Genomic DNA, 22,436 nt, shown 5'->3' with positions numbered 1-22,436 from the left:
GGGTGAACAAACTCAGACCTATAGTCTCTATTGTGAATTACTATGTCCAAGACACACAAGTCTTATGTTTGTGTCTACATACCATATTAATACTGGTATAACTATTTAGGTTAAGGGTGTGATTTTTTGAAAAAATTTTTTAATAGCAATACAATCCTTAGTGTGGAAGACATTATACCAATATAAAAGGAGCTTATAGTTTATTCCTGTACAGCAAGACAAATAAATTACTCTGGTATACACATCTTTATATCAATATAACTTCACCCCCACTTGGGGATCTGTACTATACAAACTTGTGTTTAGACAAGCCCATAACTTGCTACACTATCCTTATATTACCTTTCTTTACAACTTTCTCTCTACCAGACAGGAGTGTTTCCTTTCAAAGTCTGGCAGAAAGCTTGCTATAACTTCCAAAAATCAGAGTCAATTTCTGTTTATCAGAGCAATAAAAACCACACAAAATGGTCACATAATTTAGCACATTTTTGCCAAGCAGTTTAACTGTCTGGTGCAGTTCAAAGCAATCAAAACAATTAGGCAAATAGGACTCTACCTTATTTTTGAAGTGTACTTCAATGGGCATAATGAAACCAGCGTAGCCGGACTCCTCCACTTTGTAAGGAGGCTCCTTGCACACTAAGAAGAAAAAAGCAAAACAAACATTAGCTTCAGACATAATGTAACAGTATCCAAGATCAGAGCAATTACAAGGAAGAGAAATGAGCCTCTGACAATGCAGGGCAAACCTCTGACCTTTATAAACACAGAATAAGATCCTATGCTTAATTAGGGGTAGGAAAACTGCTTGCCCGCTACCCTCAAAAATGAAAGGTTAGTCACCTTGTGCAGTAACTGTGGTTCTTCGAGATGTGCGCTCTAAGGGTGCTCCACTTCAGGTGCAAGTGGCTCTCTTGAGCCCTCAGAGATTTTTTTATTAGTAGTGTCTGTTCTGCCTGCGCATGCACCCTACGCAGCCTCATGCTGTGCTGCAAAGGTATATAGGGCTGCCCGAGGGAACCACAGTCACGTCCGTCTGTAGCTGAGCGTCCAAGAAGAACAGTCGGAAGCACAGGGGAAGGAGGGCAGATAGTGGACCACCCACAAGGACACACATCTCAAAGAACCAGAGTTACTGCACAAAGTGAGTAACCTTTTCTTCTTCTTCTTCAAGTAGTGTCCCTAGGGCTTCTCCTCTTCTGTTGACTCCCGAGTACTATCCTCACAGGGAGAAGCTAGCTTCAGAATTAAGTACAAAAGACTGAAGACAGTACAGCAGAACAGACTCACTAGATCTGGCAGCATGGACTAAGGCATAATATTTAGAAAAGGTAAGCACTGAAGCCCAAGTAGGAGCTCTGCATATCTCAGACACAGGAATGTTTTTGAGTAACAACATGGAAAATGCCTGTGATTTAATAAAGTGTGCCATAGTTCTTTGAGGATGCAACACACCAGCTGCATCACAGAAAGCAGTAATACACCCAGAGATTCAGCTTGACAGTCTCTGTGAAGACATCATGGATCTCTTTGATCTTTCTGCGATACAGACAAGAGTCTAGGTGATTTCCAAAACTGCTTGGTCCTATCCAGATAAAAGACAAATGCCTGTCATACAACTATGGGAAGGGAAGTCTCCCACTGAGATTGATGTGGTTTAGAAAAAAATACTGGTGGATAAATAGAGTGGTTAAAATAGAAATCTGACAGCACCTTATGTAAGAACTTTGGGTGCAGTCATGGGGCATCTTGTTCTTGAAAAAAATATCATCAAAGAAGGGTCTGCTGCCATCAAGGCTCCAATTTCTCCAACCTTGTGGGCTGACGTGATAGCTACTAGAAAGGCCATCTTCATAGATAAGTGAAGTAAGGAGCAGATCAAACCTTATGCGGCCTCCATATCTGTGTCAGAGTAGGATTCTTAACCTGGGGGTAAAGGTTTTCCAGACCCTTAATAAATCTCAATGACATAGGGGAAGTAAAAATAGAAAACCCTCCTCGTCGGGAATAAAATCCTGATATTGTGGTGAGCTGAACCTTAATACAGTTTAAAAAAATTGGGTTTATTAAAAAGAAAAGGAGTACTTCTGGCACTTTAGAGACTAACCAATTTATTTGAGCATAAGCTTTCGTGAGCTACATCCGATGCATGCATTCACTGATTCATGGATTCATGCATCCGATGAAGTGAGCTGTAGCTCACGAAAGCTTATGCTCAAATAAATTGGTTGTCTCTAAGGTGCCACAAGTACTCCTTTTCTTTTTACAAATACAGACTAACACGGCTGCTACTCTGAAACCTGGGTTTATTAAATAAGTCCAGCGGACAATTGAGAGCAGAGAAGATTCTGGCACATGGTGGACACCAGTGGTTGAACCTCTTCCATTTCTGAAGGTAAGTAATTCAAGCTGACTGCCTTCTACCATTTATGACAGGTTTCAGAGTAGCAGCCGTGTTAGTCTGTATTTGCAAAAAGAAAAGGAGTACTTGTGGCACCTTAGAGGCTAACAAATTTATTTGAGCATAAGCTTTTGTGAGCTACAGCTCACTTCATCGGATGCATTCAGTGGAAAATACAGTGGGGAGATTTATATACACAGAGAACATGAAACAATGGGTGTTACCATACACACTGTAACGAGAGTGATCACTTAAGGTGAGCTATTTCCAGCGAGGGGGGGGTATTCCACCATCAACCTCAGCCTGGACCAGTCCACACAAGAGATCCACTTCCTGGACACTACGGTGCTAATAAGCGATGGTCACATAAACACCACCCTATACCGGAAACCTACTGACCGCTATTCCTACCTACATGCCTCCAGCTTTCATCCAGACCACACCACACGATCCATTGTCTACAGCCAAGCTCTGCGACACAACCGCATTTGCTCCAACCCCTCAGACAGAGACAAACGCCTACAAGATCTCTATCAAGCATTCTTACAACTACAATACCCACCTGCTGAAGTGAAGAAACAGATTGACAGAGCCAGAAGAGTACCCAGAAGTCACCTACTGCAGGACAGGCCCAACAAAGAAAATAACAGATTTATTATATTATTATATATTATTATTTATTAAAATAACAGATCGCCACTAGCCATCACCTTCAGCCCCCAACTAAAACCTCTCCAACGCAACATCAAGGATCTACAACCTATCCTGAAGGACGACCCATCACTCTCTCAGATCTTGGCAGACAGGCCAGTGCTTGGTTACAGACAGCCCCCCAATCTGAAGCCAATACTCACCAGCAACCACACACCACACAACAGAGCCACTAACCCAGGAACCTATCCTTGTAACAAAGCCCGTTGCCAACTGTGTCCACATATCTATTCAGGGGACACCATCATAGGGCCTAATCACATCAGCCACACTATCTGAGGCTCTTTCACCTGTGCATCTATCAATGTGATCTGTACCAGCAATGCCCCTCTGCCATGTACATTGGTCAAACTGGACAGTCTCTACGTAAAAGAATAAATGGACACAAATCAGAAGTCAAGAATTGTAACATTCAAAAACCAATTGGAGAACACTTCAATCTCTTTGGTCACTCGATTACAGACCTAAAAGTTGCAATTCTTCAACAAAAAAACTTCAGAAACTGACTCCAACAAGAGACTGCTGAATTGGAATTAATTTGCAAACTGGATACAATTAACTTAGGCTTGAATAAAAACTAGGAGTGGATGGGTCATTACACAAAGTAAAACTATTTCCCCATGTTTATCCCCCGCCCCCGTTCCTCAGACTCTCTTGTCAACTGCTGGAAATGGCCCACCTTGATTAACACTACAAAAGGTTTCCCCTCTCCCCCCCCCAACCCCCGCTCTCCTGCTGGTAATAGCTCACCTTAAGTGATCACTCTCATTACAGTGTGTATGGTAACACCCATTGTTTCATGTTCTCTCTCTATATAAATCTCCCCACTGTATTTTCCACTGAATGCATCCAATGAAGTGAGCTGTAGCTCACGAAAACTTATGCTCAAATAAATTTGTTAGTCTCTAAGGTGCCACAAGTACTCCTTTTCTTTCTACCATTTAGTAATACTTGTCCATCTGTTTGACAGGAGTACTCTAATCCCGGGAACCATGTAGGAGCATACTTGGAGACAGAAGACCCCTAAGCTGGGGTGAAGCACACGACCTGCATCCTGGGAGAGGAATGAGGGAAGGTCGGAAGCTTGAGCACTGGTTGGACACACAGGTGAAGGAAGTAAGGATCCCAAGCTTGCCTCAGTCTGGCCAGTATCACAAGGATAACCCTGGCCTGTTCCTGCCTGATCTTGTTCATCACTCTTAGAATTAGTGGTATTGGAGGGAAATGCGTAGAATAAGCCCCATTTGTCCAAGGAAGGAGAAAGGGTCTCCCAAAAGAAAGGCAATCTAGACCTCCCCTCAAGCAGAATAATGGGCACTTCCACAGGTGCACCTATTCTCCACATCCAGCAACAGGAAGTCCCCACCTCTGGAATATCCCATGAAGGATGTGAGTGTCCAGCTCCCATTCACAGTCCTGGAAGAAGCACCTGCTGAGCATATTGGCTGTGACATTCTGAACTCCAGGAAGGTAAAACAGCAATCTGATGGGCTAATACACCATTTCCATAACTTCATAACTTTGGCACACAGAGAGATGGACCTTGTTCTTCCATCCTGATTCTGACTGATTTGCCCTTGATGAGGGATAAGAACTGAAGGCAGGCATTCCTAACTGTCCTGAGTTTTAATAAGTTGATATGAATACCAGTTTCCTGAGGTGACCATCTGCCCTGAGTTGTGAGTGTGTTGACGCGTGCTTCCCACACAATAACAGCGATGCATCTGTTGTCACTGTTATTGTTGGAGCTGGGTGGATAGATGGACGCCTGTGCATACATTGTATTGATCTTTCCACCAACCAGGGAGTTCTTCATCTAGAGGAGAACAGTAACCTGTTTGTCCAAGCTGTCTCTGGTTGAGGAATAGGTCCCCCTAAACCAGCCCTGAAAACAGCAGAGGCATAATCTTGCATGCTCCATCACAAAGGAGCAAGCTGCCATATGACCCAAGAGTTCCAAACAGTTCTTTAATGTAGTATGGGGGATTCCTTGAATTGTCCCAACCAGACTCGATAAAGTTATGAATCTGTCTGTGGGAAGGAAGGCCTGGCTATCAATGAATCCAAATATGCACCCTATCAATTGTATTCTCTGAACAGGGGCTAAGTTGGATTTTTTTACATTTAACTGGAGATCCAACTCCTAGAAGAGGGAGAGCCATCTGAGTGGAAGTTAGTACTGCTTCATAACATTAGCCATTGAGGAGCCATGCATTGAGATACAGGAAGACTAAAATTACTTCTTTATGAAGGTAAGCAGCCACTACCACTAAAGCCTTCAAGAACAGCCTTGGGGCTGAAAAGAGGCTGAAGGGAAGTACTCACTATTGAAAATGATCCTGGCCCCTGGTGAAATGCAGGTATTTCCTGTGTGGTGGGATGTATCACTATAAAGAAATAGGGGTCCTGAAGGCTGAGGGCCAAAACCGATCTCCTGCCTCTAAAGAAGGGATTAGAGCTGCCAGAGTCACCATCTGGAACTTTTGAGACGTTATAAATTTGTTCAGTTGTCTTAGATCTATATCAGCCTCCATCCTTCTTTGACACAAGAAAATGCTTTGATTAAAACCCTTTCCACTTGTGAGGGGATGGGACCGGTTCATTGGCTTCTAAACAAAGGAGGGAGCATACTTCTTGACTCAAAATAGTCTCATGAAAGGGGTCCCTGAAGAGAAACATGAAGCGGATGGTGTAGCTCGAGGTTATAACCACTATGACCAACTTATCTGTTGTACTATGCTGCCAGGCCTGTTGGAAATAGGAAAGGCAGCCTCCAGAAGTGGGGAGGTAGGCAAAAGGTTGCGGCTTGCAAACTAGAGGTGAGGGAAGAGTTGAGCTCTCAATCAACCTGTGAAAATTGTTCTTTCAATGATAACTAGGTAGGAGCTGAAGGAGGGTGGGAAGCTCTTTTCCTCTGGAATCTCTTTTCCTAGTATGTTCGGTGGTTCTGTAAAAATCAGAGAATTGTACTGGGTGCAATCTCTGGGCAGTTTGAGATCTACAAATAAGAGGACATTTAGCAGGACTGTATATACTGAAAGACCTCAATGTAGCCCTGGAGTCCTTCAGGTGTGCAGGGATGCGTCCATAGCTCCTGAAAAGAGTTTCTGACCATCAAACAGGAGGGCCTCAACTATATTCTGAACCTCTCTCAGAAATCCTGGCAACTGGAGCCACAATGCCCTGCACATGACAACTGCTGTGGAGATGCATCTAGCAGCAGTGTCTCCTGCATCCAAAGATGCTCGGAGAGAGGTTCTGCCTAATAAAAGACCCTCCTTAAGACAGCCTGGAAGCACTCTCTATGCTCCTCTGGAAGATGCTCAATAAAGGATGCAAACTTGTTGCAATTCATCTAGTCATACCTGGCCATGATCGCCTGATAGTTTGCAATTCAAAACTGGAGGGTTGCAGATGAGTAGGCCTTCCATTCAAAAAGGACCTTTTCTGGTCCTTGTCATAAAGAGTAGACCTAGAGTAATGTTGTCTACCCTGCTCATTTATGGCATTCAGCACCAGGGAATTAGGTGGGGATGGGTAAACAAAAATTCTGAGTCTCGAGCACGGGGAGATAGTATGTTATTGCCCATTTACAAGTTGCCAAAATGATGGCAGGAGTTTTCCACATGGTCTTTGCTGTATCTAGGAGCACTTGTGCTCGTGTAGTGTGTGCTGTGACTCCATCAGGCAGTGGGTACACTGGATTGTGTGTAGCACGCGTGGATGCGCCGAGATCCCTTTGGAGATACGCTGGGAGGAGCGCGCTTGGCCCTTGGATCGGTCACAATGGCCAGAAATAGTTTTGGCAATGTGCAAAAGGAGCGAGTTCTGTGGAGGCAGAATGCCAGTGCACAGCAGATATCAAGGGAATGCAGGACCCTGTCTGCGTAGGAGACGTGTGGTTTGGGGAAGAAAACAGGTTGGAGGACGCATCGATGTAGGTGAAACTCTGACACTACTTTTGGGAGAATCAAAGAATCTCAGGGTCGGAAGGGACCTCAGGAGGTCATCTAGTCCAACCCCCCTGCTCAAAGCAGGACCAACCCCAACTAAATCATCCCAGCCAGGGCTTTGTCAAGCCTGACCTTAAAAACATCTAAGGAAGGAGTTTCTACCACCTCCCTAGGTAACGCATTCCAGTGTTTCACCACCCTCCTAGTGAAAAAGTTTTTCCTAATATCCAACCTAAACCTCCCCCACTGCAACTTAAGACTCCTTGTTCCGTCATCTGCTACCCCTGAGAACAGTCTAGATCCATCCTCTTTGGAACCCACTTTCAGGTAGTTGAAAGCAACTATCAAATCCCCCCTCATTCTTCTCTTCCGCAGACTAAACAATCCCAGTTCCCTCAGTCTCTCCTCATAAGTCATGTGTTCCAGTCCCCTAATCATTTTTGTTGCCCTCCGCTGGACTCCCTTCAATTTTTCCACATCCTTCTTGTAGTGTGGGGCCCAAAACTCCCACAGTACTCCCGAGGAGGCCTCACCAACGTTGAATAGAGGGGAATGACCACATCCCTCAATCTGCTGGCAATGCCCCTACTTATACAGCCCAAAATGCCGTTAGCCTTCTTGGCAACAAGGGCACACTGTTGACTCCTATCCAGCTTCTCGTCCACGGTAACCCCTAGGTCCTTTTCTGCAGAACTGCTGCCTAGTCATTCGGTCCCTAGTCTGTAGTGGTGCATGGGATTCTTCCGTCCTAAGTGCTGGTCTCTGCACTTGTCCTTGTTGAACCTCATCAGACTTCTTTTGGCCCAATCCTCTAATTTGTCTAGGTCCCTCTGTATCCTATCCCTACCCTCCAGCATATCTACCTCTCCTCCCAGTTTAGTGTCATCTGCAAACTTGCTGAAGGTGCAATCCACACCATCCTCCAGATCATTTATGAAGATATTGAACAAAACCGGCCCCAGGACCAACCCTTGGGGCACTCCACTTGATACCGGCTGCCAACTAGACATGGAGCCATTGATCACTACCCGTTGAGCCCGACAATCTAGCCAACTTTCTATCCACCTTATAGTCCATTCACCCAGCCCATACTTCTTTAACTTGCTGGCAAGAATACTGTGGGAGACCGTGTCAAAAGCTTTGCTAAAGTCAAGGAACAACACGTCCACTGCTTTCCCTTCATCCACAGAGCCAGTTATCTCGTCATAGAAGGCAATTAGATTAGTCAGGCATGACTTGCCCTTGCTGAATCCATGCTGACTGTTCCTGATCATTTTCCTCTCCTCTAAGTGCTTCAGAAGTGATTCCTTGAGGACCTGCTCCATGATTTTTCCAGGGACTGAGGTGAGGCTGACTGACCTGTAGTTTCCCGGATCCTCCTTCTTTAAAGATGGGCACTACATTAGCCTTTTTCCAGTTGTCCGGGACTTCCCCCGATCGCCATGAGTTTTCAAAGATAATGGCCAATGGCTCTGCAATCACATCTGCCAACTCCTTTAGCACTCTTGGATGCAGCGCATCCGGCCCCATGGACTTGTGCTCATCCAGCTTTTCTAAATAGTCCCAAACCATTTCTTTCTCCACAGAGGGCTGGTCACCTCCTCCCCATGCTGTGCTGCCCAGTGCAGTAGTCTGGGAGCTGACCTTGTTTGTGAAGACAGAGGCAAAAAAAGCATTGAGTACATTAGCTTTTTCCACATCCTCTCTCACTAGGTTGCCTCCCTCATTCAGTAAGGGGCCCACACGTTCCTTGACTTTCTTCTTGTTGCTAACACACCTAAAGAAACCCTTCTTGTTAACTCTTAACATCTCTTGCTAGCTGCAACTCCAGGTGTGATTTAGCCTTCATGATTTCACTCCTGCATCCCCGAGCAATATTTTTATACTCTTCCCTGGTCATTTGTCCAATCTTCCACTTCTTGTAAGCTTCTTTTTTGTGTTCAAGATCAGCAAGGATTTCACTGTTAAGCCAAGCTGGTCGCCTGCCATATTTACTATTCTTTCTACACATCGGGATGGTTTGTCCCTGTAACCTCAATAAGGATTCTTTAAAATACAGCCAGCTCTCCTAGACTCCTTTCCCCCTCATGTTATTCTCCCAGGGGATCCTGCCCATCAGTTCCCTGAGGGAGTCAAAGTCTGCTTTTCTGAAGTCTAGGGTCCGTATTCTGCTGCTCTCTTTTCTTCCCTGTATCAGGATCCTGAACTCAACCATCTCATGGTCCCTGCCTCCCAGGTTCCCATCCACTTTAGCTTCCCCTACTAATTCTTCCCGGTTTGTGAGCAGCAGGTCAAGAAGAGCTCTGCCCCTAGTTGCTTCCTCCAGCACTTGCACGAGGAAATTGTCCCCTACCCTTTCCAAAAACTTTCCTGGAGAAATTTAGGGTGTAATCGTAAGGACACTTTATCCTTGTGGAATACAGTGTAAGAGGGGTCTGCCATCCTAGCCACCAGTTCACTGACCGATCTAATTGAGGTAATGGCCACCAAGAGAGAGGTGAGAGAGGGAGCACGTTGCCAGCACTCAATGTAGAGTACAGAGAACAAGGTTAAGGTCCCATGGGGGTGTGGGTTTGACTACTGGCAGGAAGGTATTAAATTAAGTAAACCCTTCACGAAACAGATGGTGGTTGGGGGTGTAAACAGAGCGGTGCCATCCATGGGAGGAGGAAAGGCACTGAGCACTGCCGACGTTTTGAGATTGAGAAGGTCGTCGAGGATGATAGGTATAGATATTGCACTCAGTGGTGGGGACTGTGGTGAGCCCATGATGTGAAGCATCTCCATTCAGCTCGGTAGCAGGCCATGGTGGATGCCCTCTGCTCTGGTTAAAAACATGTCGCACTGGGCTGCAGCATGCCCTATCTACCCTCAAGCCTCATCCAAACACCAGGCCATGAGGTGAAGAGGGCTCAGATTGGGGGGCCAGTTCCGGCCCCAGTCTTGTGTGAGGAGATCCAGGAGGGCTCGGAAGCAGAGCGGTGTGTGGGTGGAGAGTCTGAGGAGGTCCATGCATCAGAACTGACAGGGCCAGAACAGGGCTACGAATACCACAGTGACCCAGTCCCAAGGGTTCTTGCGTATCACTCGTGGGAGGAGGCATAGCAGAGGTCACCTGTCCAGGGGAGGAGGATAGTGTCACCCTGCGAGTCCTTTCCTATTACTCCCCTAGAACAATAAAGGGGGAGCTTTTGGTTCTCGTAAGTGGCAAAGAGGTCCCACCGAAGGGTGCTCCGTTTGTCGAAGAGGTACCAGAGTGTGGCGTCGCGCAACTCCCACTCGTGGTTGAGGTAGAGAGTCCTGCTGAGCGTGTCGGCTAGTGAATTCTGGATGCCTGGGATGTACATGGCTTGGAGCCTCATATGGTGCTTGATGCACCAGTTCCAAAGGTGGGTGGAATTGGAACAGAGGGAGGGAGCCTTGGCGCTGCCCTACTTGTTGATGTACACAACTGCTGCACTGTTGTTGGAGAACAACTGAACATGGTGGGACTGGATGAAAGGAAGAAATGCCTGGCATGCAAAACAGACTGCCCACAGTTCTAGTATGTTTACATGCATCCTGGCTTCCCATAGTATTCACACTCCCTGGGCTGTGTGATGGTTTAGATGGGCTCCCCAACCCACGAGAGGAGCGTCTGTTGTGATGGTGGCCTGTGGGGTGGGAGGGATGAAGGGGGTACCGACTATGACCTCGGAAGGATCAGTCCACCAAGTGAGAGAGGTCAGCACAATCTGGGGAACAATATGGTTCATAGATAGAGAGGAGCCATATCTGGAGGCAGTGCATGTGCAGACATGTGTAGCGTCACAAAGGTGCAGGCTGCCATATGTTCACGGAGAGAGAGACAACGTCGGACTGTCGTGTCAGTCTTGGTAGGGGTATACCAAATAGCCAAGGTGATGCATTTGTGCTGCTGCCACAGTGAAGACCTTCGTGAAGACTCACAGAGCCGCCACTATGCCGAAAAGACCCGGAATTGTAGTGGTTGTGTCCTACCCAAAAACGGAGAAATTTGCAGTGGGCTGGGTGAACAGTCTGGACTTTCTGATAAAGGTGTACAGCACCCGAAGATCGAGAATGGGACGGTGCCTCTGCTCTTCTTTGGGATGAGGAAGTATGGTGAGTAGGAGCCTCATCCCATGTAGTGAGGTGGGACATGCTCTATGGCTCCCTGGAGGTGAGAAGTGAGATGATGCTGGGGGGGCAGAGGAGAGATGAGAGAAATTCTATGGCGTATTCATAGTGGATGATCTCCAGTACCTAAATGTCCATGTTGATCTTGCCCCAATTGCATGCAAATAGAGCAAGACAACCCCCAAAGACGACATGGAGCACCATGGGTGGCGTCAGGGGAGGTTCTTAGGTGTCAATCGGCATGTCAAAACTGAGCTTTTGACTGCTGGTGGGAGAAGGTCGAGGAGGCGGTTGTGGCAGAGGCAGTTGTGGAAGAGGCAGGGAATCGAGGTTGTTGAGAGTGGTGCCACCTATGTGGGGCCTCCTGAGGATGCTGACAGTAGGCTGAGTAGGAAGTGTGGGGGCACAGACAGAACTGCTGCCTCTGTTGTCTGCATCATGGCGCCAGAACACACATACACACCAAGGGACCGTAATGTGGCCCTGGAGTCCTTCAACGAATAAAGGGATTCATCCATTCTGTCGTGTAACAATCTGTTCTCATCAAAGGGGAGGTCCTCGATTGTATTTTGGACCTCCCTGGGCAAGCCGGATGACCGGACCCATGAATGTCATTGCATGACGACCCCAGTTGTGAGAGAGCGAGAAGACTTATCAGCTGCATCCACAGCTGCCTATAGGCCCACTGTGGTCACTAGGCACCCAGTCTACCCGCGACTGAAACTGCTGCTGTTAGTGTGATGGCAGCTTTTCCCGGCACTCTACTAGCCTCACATAGTTATTAAAATCATACGTGGCCATCACAGCCTGATAGTTTGCAATCCGGAACTGCAGTGCTGCTGAAGAATATACTTTTCGTGTGTTTTGCTGCCTGGTCTGGAAGGGTCGACTTCTGTCAGTGCTGGCATGCGTGCTCTGCTGCTGTGTGGATGACGAGAGCTGGGGGGTGGATGGGAAAAAAGAAAACCCCTTAGCAGATATAAAATACCTCCTCTCTGCCTGTTTCAGTGTGGGGGCACAGGAGGCAAGGGCCTGCCACACTGCCCACACTGGTTGAAAGATGGTCTCATCAATAGGTAGTGCCAAACTAGAGGGCCTGAGGTTGGAGCATGTCCAGAAGTTGATGTTGTTTGTCCTGAATCTCCTCCAAGGGAATCCCCAGGTCTGCTGCTACCCTGATATTACCAGTTGTTGTCTGGCAGAGAAAGCGAGGGGGAAATAAGCACTTCAGTAAGAGCAAGCAGCCGTTGGGACCGGCAGAGCAGACAGTTCCAGTTCAATGTCTGCCTCTTCCTCAGAACTCAACGGTGCTGGTGGAAGAGCAGGGGAGGCACGGTAAGATGCCTGGGAGCGTGCATGCTGTTGGCGCTAGGGGTGTGAGGGTGCCCGGTACAGCCAAGGGGAAGGGTCCCACGGATGCAGTAGGTTATGGTCCTTGCTGCTGGATCATACACTGGTAGGGATACAAGTCTGAACTGCAGCGCGACGTTGGGGAGAATGAGGGTTCTGGCTCCGAAAACTCTTCCGACTCCAAGGATAGTTCTGGCAGTGGGGGAATCGGTGACACAGGAGGGCCGCAGCATGGCAGGGGTCTGTCCGGCAACAGCAGAAGAGGTTCGTCTTCTGGAGTGGGGACATCTCTAACAAGCAAGGGTCCAGAGAGGAGAGGAAATGGCAGGTATGGGAGCATCAGCTCTGCTGCTGACAAGAGAGGCTCCAAGCGGCCAGGAGTCCTTGGTGTGTCCATGGAGATACCATAGGGCCCTGGTGGCATCTGCAGGGCCAGCTTCTCCAGGAGCCACGAGGAAAATGGCAGGATAGGTGTTGCACATGCCAGTGAGCACTCCAGACACATGGGTACCAGAGTCATCACTGAATCCTGTTTGCAATGAGCTTCACCCTCCATCCAGGGAAGCCTGTGTGCTGGTCCAGCAGGATTCATGCGAGACATCTCATCCAACCTGGCCCAGCTCAGGTAGGAAAAGCTGCACTTGGGAGCAGTCTGCAGCTCTTTGTGCCCATGAGAGAGTCTCATGTTAGAGTTTGTTTGTCTTCAGTATCACCAGACCTGGGGCTTGTGAGGTGCTCGTAAGATCACTCACCTCTGGCTGACGGCCATTGTACAGGGGATCTGATGGTCCTGGATCCGAGAGTGCATGTGGTCGCATAGCTTACTCCATTAGGAACTTATGGAGGCAGAGCTCCTGAGCTTCCCAGGTTTGGGGCAGGAAGGACTTAAAAATGGAGCAGCAAGCCACAATGCGAGCCTTGCCAAGGCAACAAAGGCTTGTCAATCACAGAGAATGGGCGAGGGCAAGAGAGAGAGTTTTTAAAACCCAGAATCCAGGGCATCGTCGGACTAAATTATCTACTCTAAAACTACAATCTACAACAAATGGACAGAAGTAACTTTTTTTGCAAAAACTAAGAGCACAAAGGAACAAAGGTTCCGACTCAGGCAATGCAGCAGTAAGAGGGAACTGGAGAGACATCAACCCACACAACCTAGTATACCTTCAGCTGCAAGCAGGAGGGGATACACTACGCACATTCGGGTCAAAGGACACTGCTAACGAACACTTCCAAACTCAGGTGCATGCCACACGTGCACCCACATATGGAATACATACAGGGACCAACACTCAAAGAATTTTAAATTAATAGCTTGATTAGGAAATGGCAATTTCCTCAAATCTAACACCACACAAGTTAATTTCCCCACTTCCACACTCTTACTCCATAGTAAGGGTGCCAAGAGATGTAACTCAACAATTCCCTGCATTCCCAACAACAAAAAAGCCAGTTTGAAATAAGGGTCAATTGACTTGATTTTAACTCTGATTTCACATTAAAATCCTACCATGAAATGATTTCAGATTTTTAGACTATTTGCAGGCCGCCTTTTTTATTTTATTAAAAACTGTTTCTACAATATTTTAGTTGTTAAAATAACTTGTTAGCAGTGCAGTGAAGCCCAGCCCATGTCAGCAATCTCTTGCTTCAGGTTAGGGAAAGAGTCATTTGCAACAACCCTTCAGGCCAGTCTAGGAATAGCACTGATGGACTGCAAAATCCCTCTATTCCAACCCCTCTTTGGTGAAAAACAGGTTGGCATCATGGTGAACCTCAAGGTAAGTGTGAATCAAGAAGGGGGAAACAAACTACCATTTTTAGTGCTGGGTGACACAGTAATCTGGTTAGCAAAGATGAATAGTCATCAAGATGTTTGTTATAAGGTAATTGCTGTGCTAGGATCCTTGTCAACCAGCATAAACTGCAACTTTTATTCAAGTCTTTCTATAAATTTGTTTCTAGTTCAGCAGTCCAATTTCCTATCATACATCAATTTTATTGCCACCACCTTGTGGCAGACATAATCATTATATGTATTACCTGCACAGGTTTAAGACAGAACTACCACCTTTCAAGTTGCTTTTCACAGCATGAGAGTTTTACAAATAACCATGACAAGTATATACCCTTAAGACAGCTGCATAGCCACCAGTGGCACTTCCCACCATGTAACATGGTAGTCATTTGTCCCCATTCTCTTGGCATTAAGTTCTCTGAAAACACGCAAATAATAATACTTCAGTAACAAAACAAAAAAAAGAGGGAGGAAGCATTTCACCTTTGACCCTTTCATTAGAGGAAAGGTCACATTCTCTCTAATCTTCCTCAAACAAAAGTGGCAAACCTCAAGACTCAAGTGTATGCAATGTGTTTTGTTCCTCCTTAAGAAAATGTTTCACAGAAACAACAGTGCAATGCCAGACCCAGACTGCATGACTATCCCCCAGAGAAAGGAGACTGAATGCTAGTTAACATGCACGCTCACCACGTTTGGGTTTAGGGAAGCTCTCATGTAGCCGAAAGACCACCTTCTCCACAAAGTGCTGGATGTCGCATTGTTCTGGGCCACGGACAAATACCATCCAGTCATGAGTAAACCCTTCGGTGGTGGGCTTTTTCCGGAGTTGGGCTCGGTGCCCCAGCTCTAGCTTCACTTGCACCGTGCACTGGAAAGGGAGAGAGATGTGGGACACTAGTCAATACAGGCCAGATGACATTGTTTTACAGAGCTTTGAGATCTACAGACAGAAGATACTAAGTATCAGAAGGACAAGAATCAAATCAAGTGTTTATCACAATGAAACTAAGTTGCCACAGAAGATCATGGCGATTCTTTAAAACTAAATTGTGGTCAGTCAGAAAAGTGATTGTGAAAATGGTTTCTAACATCATAAATCTATTCTGTGTGCCTGAGTCACACCTTACTCTGCAGAGTCAATACAGCTATAGAAGACAGATACATCAACTAAGCTGTAAGCTAAGTTCTGACTCCACCATCTTTATCATTCAGGAAGACAAAGCAGAACAACTGGAATCTCAGATCCAAATTGTTTACAGCATTTGCAGATAGTAAAATAATCTTAAAAAGAGTATTAGGCATTTGCTCACTGGGTTAGACCATTATGAAAGCCCACAAAAAAAAAAAAAAAAATCTTACAGTACTGCTTTTTCCCAGCACTTGAGTTAGTAAACTTCCAGGACACAAGTATCATGTATTTTCATAGGAACTAGAATTTAGTTGCATTATAAGTTTCATACATTAGTTGATTTACATGGCCTATGCTTACATGGACTTATACAGACAATACACTATTGTGTGTTTGCTAGTAGAAGAATTGTGTAATTTACAAAAAAAAATGTAACTATGATGTTGTGTGTTTACCAAATAATTTATGTAACCTCTTTCAAAGAAAGGATCACAAGACTCTTTAAGGGCAGGAACTGTGTTTTTGTATGTATATGTAAAACACCCAGCACTATAGGGACCTAGCCCCGAATAAAGTTTCTGAAGTCTAGTCTAAATAATATTAAACAGATAACACTAGAAAAAAATGGGTATTGTGCCCCATACAAGGAACAAAAAGCCCACTACACAGAGTATAAGAAACAACTGAAATTAAATTAAGATGCATACATTACTGTAGACAATTTACATCTCGGAGACAGTGGAAGGAGGTAGGTGGATGTAGGAGAGGGAAGGCAAGTATTAATTTAAAAAAAACTAAAGCACACCAAAAGGTTTCAGGAGAGATTTGAAGAGCCAGAGACTCACCTGAGAATATGTGCCACGTATGTATTACTCTAGTTTGAAGTATGTGCCCTATACAAACTGAAGTAGTTGCCAAGACCATCTTACACTAAATTTAATAAAATGATCAGATTAACCAAGTAGAAGTTCAAACCCACATGAAGGTTGGCAGTGCTTGGTTCGGATTCCCACTCAACTAAAATTTATGAGGAATAAGGGATTTGATTTCACTTATAAATTGTATGTGTAACCTAGTCAGGTCTCAGATGGGCATTTTTAAGGGGAACATTATTATTTGTATTACAGCTGCATGCAGGGGCCCCAAATGAGATCAAGGTACCCACTGTTTTAGGCATAGGACCTATACATAGTAACAGGTTTCAGAGTAGCAGCCGTGTTAGTCTGTATCCACAAAAAGAAACGAGTACTTGTGGCACCTTAGAGACTAACCAATTTATTTGAACATAAGCTTTCGTGAGCTAGCTGTAGCTCATGAAAGCTTATGCTCAAATAAATTTGTTAATCTCTAAGGTACCACAAGTACTCCTTTTCTTTATACTTAGTAAGAGTCCCTTCCCTAAAATGCTTAGTCTAGACCAGTGTTTCCCAAACTTGGGAGGCTGCTTGCTCAGGGAAAGCGCCTGGCGGGCCGGACCGGTTTGTTTACCTGCCACAGCCGATTGTGGCTCCCACTGGCTGCCATTTGCTGCTCCAAGCCAAACCACGGCCAGTGGGAGCCACAATCGGCCAAACCTGCGGACGCGGCAGCTAACCAAACCGGTCCAGCCCGCCAGGGGCTTTCCTTGAACAAGCAGCGTCCCAAGTTTGGGAAACACTGGTCTAGACAGATACTAGTTGAAAAAGGTATTTTCTCCATATGTGAAATGGTGATCTGAGAGTATGAGTTTTGAGTGTCCAAACTTGACACACTTGGAAGGGGCTTGGTTTTCAGAAGGTGTTTATTTAGCAATTTCTGATAATCTAGACCAGGGGTGGCCAAACTGTGGCTCACGAGCCACATGCAGCTCTTTTATCGTTTAAGTGCGGCTCGCAGTGCCCCCCCATGCTCCCCCACATTCTCCACCTACCAGGCTGGGGGGGGAGGAGGGGTGCCTCAGGACCTCTGCCTTGCAGTGGAGTGGTGGGGCTGGGGCTTCTGCCCAGAAGGGAGGGGAGTCTTGGGGCTTCACCCCTGCAGGGTGCACCTGCCAGGGCTTCAGCAGGAGCTGGGCTGAAGCCCTGACAGATGCCTCCCATGGAGCTGAAGCCCCGAGCTTTGACAGGTGTGCCCTGGCTCTCGAACTTCTGAAGACTGTCGTACGCGGCTCGTATGGTCAGTAAGTTTCATCACCCCGATCTAGACCCTTTAAGGAGTCTTAATTAGAGCAGCCAAAAATCAGACAGCTTTCTGAAATCTTGGCCTAAGCTACTTGCTGAAGATCACACAAGAAATCTATAGTAGAGCCAGGAATTTAACTCTGATCTCCTGAGTCCCAGTCTAGTACCTCAATCACAAAACCTACCTTCAAAATTGTTTCTCTAAGGCAAAAAGATTTTAAAATTTTTCTTCCAAGCTATCACCTGCACCATCAAATACTTTCAGAGATCAGCAGTTCATGTATCAACCATAAAACCCAGGTACCAGCTCTTCTAATTAACTGCTTAATCCATTCTACAGAAGTCTCTCTCTTGAGTCACCTTCCTCTTAAAGATATCTTGCTAGGTCATTTTCTTCTTCTGCATGTTGGCACCTGTCATTTCCATGAGCTGCACCTCAATATTACAGATAATGGTGCTCCGTTGTCAAATATTTCTGTTTCCTAACAAATGCTTCCCTTTCTTTAGGCTTAAAAATCATGAAGGTCCAAGGAAAAAGGCAAACTGAGTTTTAATCAACACACAAGAACCTAGTACATGGTGATGCACCATTGTGTAGATAGTCTACCTAAATTCTGACATCCATGGGGGAACCTCTTGAAAGCAAGTTTATCTGGGATATTTCCCATGATATTCAAACAGGAATTCTTTTCAACAGATTCATTTTATTCTGTAGCTTCAACTACACCTTAAATTTTGCTACTGCATCCAACACACTCTACTCTTCAGAGAAGTATAAATGGCTATTACCCTATGGAGGTTCCTCAGTTTCAGTGACTGCGTCCCATACAGTTCTCAGCTAAAACTATATGGATGAGGGGAAAATTAAATATAGAAAAGAACTGCTTCGAGTGGGAACTATTCGCAACATTCTCTTCAGGTCCAGCTAATAGCTGAAAGGAAATCCAAATAAAACCTAAAATATTTTAATTTGCCCCATTTGAAATTATGGAGTAAGAGATTTCTCTCATGCCCTGAGGAAACAAAAACCCTGTTCTACTGGTGATGGTGGGGATGAACATACTCTACAATAATTTACTAAAGTCTTCAACCCTCCCCTCTAATTTTCTTTTGATGTATCAATTGTTTTCAAGTCACCAACTCTACCTATTCTCTCTTCCTTTTGGATTATCAATCAAGCACTAACTGAGCCTCCCGTATGACTTCATAAGCCTGAACTTGTGCGGATAGGATATGTCAAAATACATACATGGACACATGGAAGAAGACGGAAAAAATGATGATCTGAAATAAACTCTGTTCTGAGAATGCAGGGTCTCCCCGCATGACCAGGGCCAGCAATAGCCCTGTTGATAACGCTACCTCTTCCCCCACGTCTGACAAGGGGCAACAGCATTACTGCTGACATGACTTCCCCTCAAGCAGAGCTGAGTGAAGGGTAGTTGCAGGGCAAGAACCTTAATGCTGACGCTAATCCTCCCCCAAACTAATGCCTAGAGAAGACAATGCCCCTCAGATGCAGTTGCTCTGCTCACGCATTGTGGGAGGGGGCAGTATGCAAAGCCCTGCTACCGATACTGTCCTTCTTCCCTCATGTCTGAGTGAGGGAGCAACAGGCCTGTTGCTACCCATCATACCCTCTTCCCATGTCTGGGTAGGTTGTGAGCTGGCTACAGGCCAGCTATATCATCGCCCCCCTTCCCCTCATGTCTCTGAGGGGGCAGAGGGGCAACAGCCCCACTGCTTCCCCTCTCCCCAATTATGCCTGAGAGAGCAGGGGAACACAATAGCCCCGCTGTTGCCCCGGCCCCAACCATTACGCCTCTGAGGGGACAGGAGGAGACAATAACCCCACTGGCCTTTTCTGCCGCCTTATGCCTTTGAATGGGGGGGAACAGCCCCACCGTGTTCCTGCCCCCTTATCCTTCTGTGGAGGCAGGATGGCAACAGCCCTACTACCGCTCCTTCCATTACTCCTCTGGAGCAGGCAATACCCCCCCTCCATTATGGCTCTGAGGGGGTAGGGGGGCAACAGCTCTGCTGCCACCCTTCTCTTTATGCCTCTGAGGGGACAAGCAGGGCTTAATTTGTACTGAAAGAGGTGCCAGGCCTCAAGCATTTTTTTTTTTTTACACATTCATAACTGATGCGGCAAGCCCAGAGGTGCCGGGGCTCTGAACTGCCAAGCTGAGAAGTGCCAGGGCTGAGCCCTGGCAAGCCCTAAAACAAATTAAGAGCTGGATAAGAGGGGTAAGAGCCCCGCTGCTGCCCCTCCCCCCCCATACGACTCTGAGAGGACGGGGGGGGGAGCAACAGCCCCGCTGCTGCCCCTCCCCCCCCATACGACTCTGAGGGGACGGGGGGAGCAACAGCCCCGCTGCTGCCCCTCCCCCCCCCATACGACTCTGAGGGGACGGGGGGAGCAACAGCCCCGCTGCTGCCCCTCCCCCCCCCATACGACTCTGAGGGGACGGGGGGGAGCAACAGCCCCGCTGCTGCCCCTCCCCCCCCATACGACTCTGAGGGGACGGGGGAGGAGCAACAGCCCCGCTGCTGCCCCTCCCCCCCATACGACTCTGAGGGGACGGGGGGGCGGGAGCAACAGCCCCGCTGCTGCCCCTCCCCCCCCATACGACTCTGAGGGGACGGGGGGGGGCGGGAGCAACAGCCCCGCTGCTGCCCCTCCCCCCCCATACGACTCTGAGGGGACGGGGGGGGGCGGGAGCAACAGCCCCGCTGCTGCCCCTCCCCCCCCATACGACTCTGAGGGGACGGGGGGGGGAGCAACAGCCCCGCTGCTGCCCCTCCCCCCCCATACGACTCTGAGGGGACGGGGGGGGAGCAACAGCCCCGCTGCTGCCCCTCCCCCCCCATACGACTCTGAGGGGACGGGGGGGGAGCAACAGCCCCGCTGCTGCCCCTCCCCCCCCATACGACTCTGAGGGGACGGGGGGGGAGCAACAGCCCCGCTGCTGCCCCTCCCCCCCCATACGACTCTGAGGGGACGGGGGGGAGCAACAGCCCCGCTGCTGCCCCTCCCCCCCCATACGACTCTGAGGGGACGGGGGGGGGGAGCAACAGCCCCGCTGCTGCCCCTCCCCCCCCATACGACTCTGAGGGGACGGGGGGGAGCAACAGCCCCGCTGCTGCCCCTCCCCCCCATACGACTCTGAGGAGACGGGGGGGGAGCAACAGCCCCGCTGCTGCCCCTCCCCCCCCATACGACTCTGAGGAGACGGGGGGGAGCAACAGCCCCGCTGCTGCCCCTCCCCCCCCATACGACTCTGAGGAGACGGGGGGGAGCAACAGCCCCGCTGCTGCCCCTCCCCCCCCATACGACTCTGAGGAGACGGGGGGGGCGGGAGCAACAGCCCCGCTGCTGCCCCTCCCCCCCCATACGACTCTGAGGGGACGGGAGCAACAGCCCCGCTGCTGCCCCTCCCCCCCCATACGACTCTGAGGGGACGGGGGGGGGAGCAACAGCCGCGCTGCTGCCCCTCCCCCCCCATACGACTCTGAGGGGACGGGGGGGGGCGGGAGCAACAGCCCCGCTGCTGCCCCTCCCCCCCCCCATACGACTCTGAGGGGACGGGGGGGAGCAACAGCCCCGCTGCTGCCCCTCCCCCCCCCATACGACTCTGAGGGGACGGGGGGGGGGCGGGAGCAACAGCCCCGCTGCTGCCCCTCCCCCCCCCCATACGACTCTGAGGGGACGGGGGGGAGCAACAGCCCCGCTGCTGCCCCTCCCCCCCATACGACTCTGAGGGACGGGGGGGGGAGCAACAGCCCCGCTGCTGCCCCTCCCCTGAATTATGACTCGGAGGGGAGGGGGAGCAACAGTCCCGCTGCTGCCCCTCCCCCATGGCGCTGAGGGGGCGAGGGGCCTATCACCCCTGGCCTCTCCCCGTGTGTGGGAGGCCGGACTTCCTCCTCCTCACCTGATTGTCCATGGCTGGGCCCGCTGCTTCCCCCCGCTCGGTCCCGGCCCCTCACGGCCCCGCCGCGGCCCCTCGCCTCATTGTGTGTCACTCACAGGCACAGTCCCTGCCTCTCCCTCCCCCCCTCAGCCCGCCCCACGGAACCGGAACTAGACGCGCCCGGACGGGCAGCCTCCGCCGCCAATGGGAGCTCAGCCCGCATCCAGGAGGCGGGGCATCCGTCGGGAACCGCGAGCCCCCCGCCGCCGCCAGCTGAGTGGCCGGCGCTGCGGCCAATGGGAGGCGGGTGGGGGCGTGGCCAGCCGGCGCATTGCTGGGGTCAGGCGGCAGCGTGGAGCTGAGGGGGCTGGGCCCTGAGCCGAGCCCCCGCCCCCCCAGCTTCCGCGGGCCCCGGGAGGACCTGGCCCGGCCCGGCCCGGCCCGGCCCGCGCTGTTCACCCCCGGCCCTGGGGGCCACCCACAGAAAGGGGTCCCGCCAGCGGCTGGGCGCCTGACTCCCAGAAGTGCCCCACGCCAGCCCCCGGGGCGCTGCCCCCAGTGCACAATGCTGCCCCGCCCCGCGGGCCCCGGCTCCTGGGCGACCTGCAGGGCCCTGGCTCCCATGGCCCCCCCTCCCCGCCCCAGCCCCGCGGGGCCCCTGGCTCCCATCGCCCCCCCTCCCCGCCCCGCGGGCCCCTGGCTCCCATGCCCCCCCCCTCCCCGCCCCAGCCCCGCGGGGCCCCTGGCTCCCACATCGCCCCCCCACCCCAGCCCCGCGGGGCCCCTGGCTCCCATCGCCCCCCCTCCCCGCCCCAGCCCCGCGGGGCCCCTGGCTCCCATCGCCCCCCCGCCCCAGCCCCGCGGGCCCCTGGCTC

The 22,436-nt window shown here is 49.5% G+C and overlaps 1 protein-coding gene across 4 annotated transcripts in view; it reads right to left on the bottom strand.

Moving 5' to 3' along the window:
• Positions 1-21,691, bottom strand: part of MLLT1 (MLLT1 super elongation complex subunit) — a 59,567-nt gene extending 37,876 nt beyond the window's left edge. For all 4 annotated transcript variants that reach the window (XM_084614485.1, XM_084614487.1, XM_084614484.1 and 1 more), the window contains exons 1-3: positions 21,583-21,691; positions 15,044-15,224; positions 560-642 (exon numbers count right to left, since the gene is read on the bottom strand). In XM_084614485.1, the coding sequence (XP_084470611.1) occupies positions 560-642; positions 15,044-15,224; positions 21,583-21,594 (276 nt within the window). In that variant the 5' untranslated portion in view covers positions 21,595-21,691. The remainder of the gene's footprint in view (positions 1-559; positions 643-15,043; positions 15,225-21,582) is intronic.
• Positions 21,692-22,436: the final 745 nt, after the last annotated feature.

This window comes from Lepidochelys olivacea (assembly GCF_965140295.1).
Source record: "Lepidochelys olivacea isolate rLepOli2 genome assembly, chromosome: 25".
NCBI lineage: Eukaryota > Metazoa > Chordata > Testudines > Cheloniidae > Lepidochelys > Lepidochelys olivacea.
Note: the sequence above shows the minus strand (reverse complement) of the source record. Positions and strands in the feature narration are given on the sequence as shown.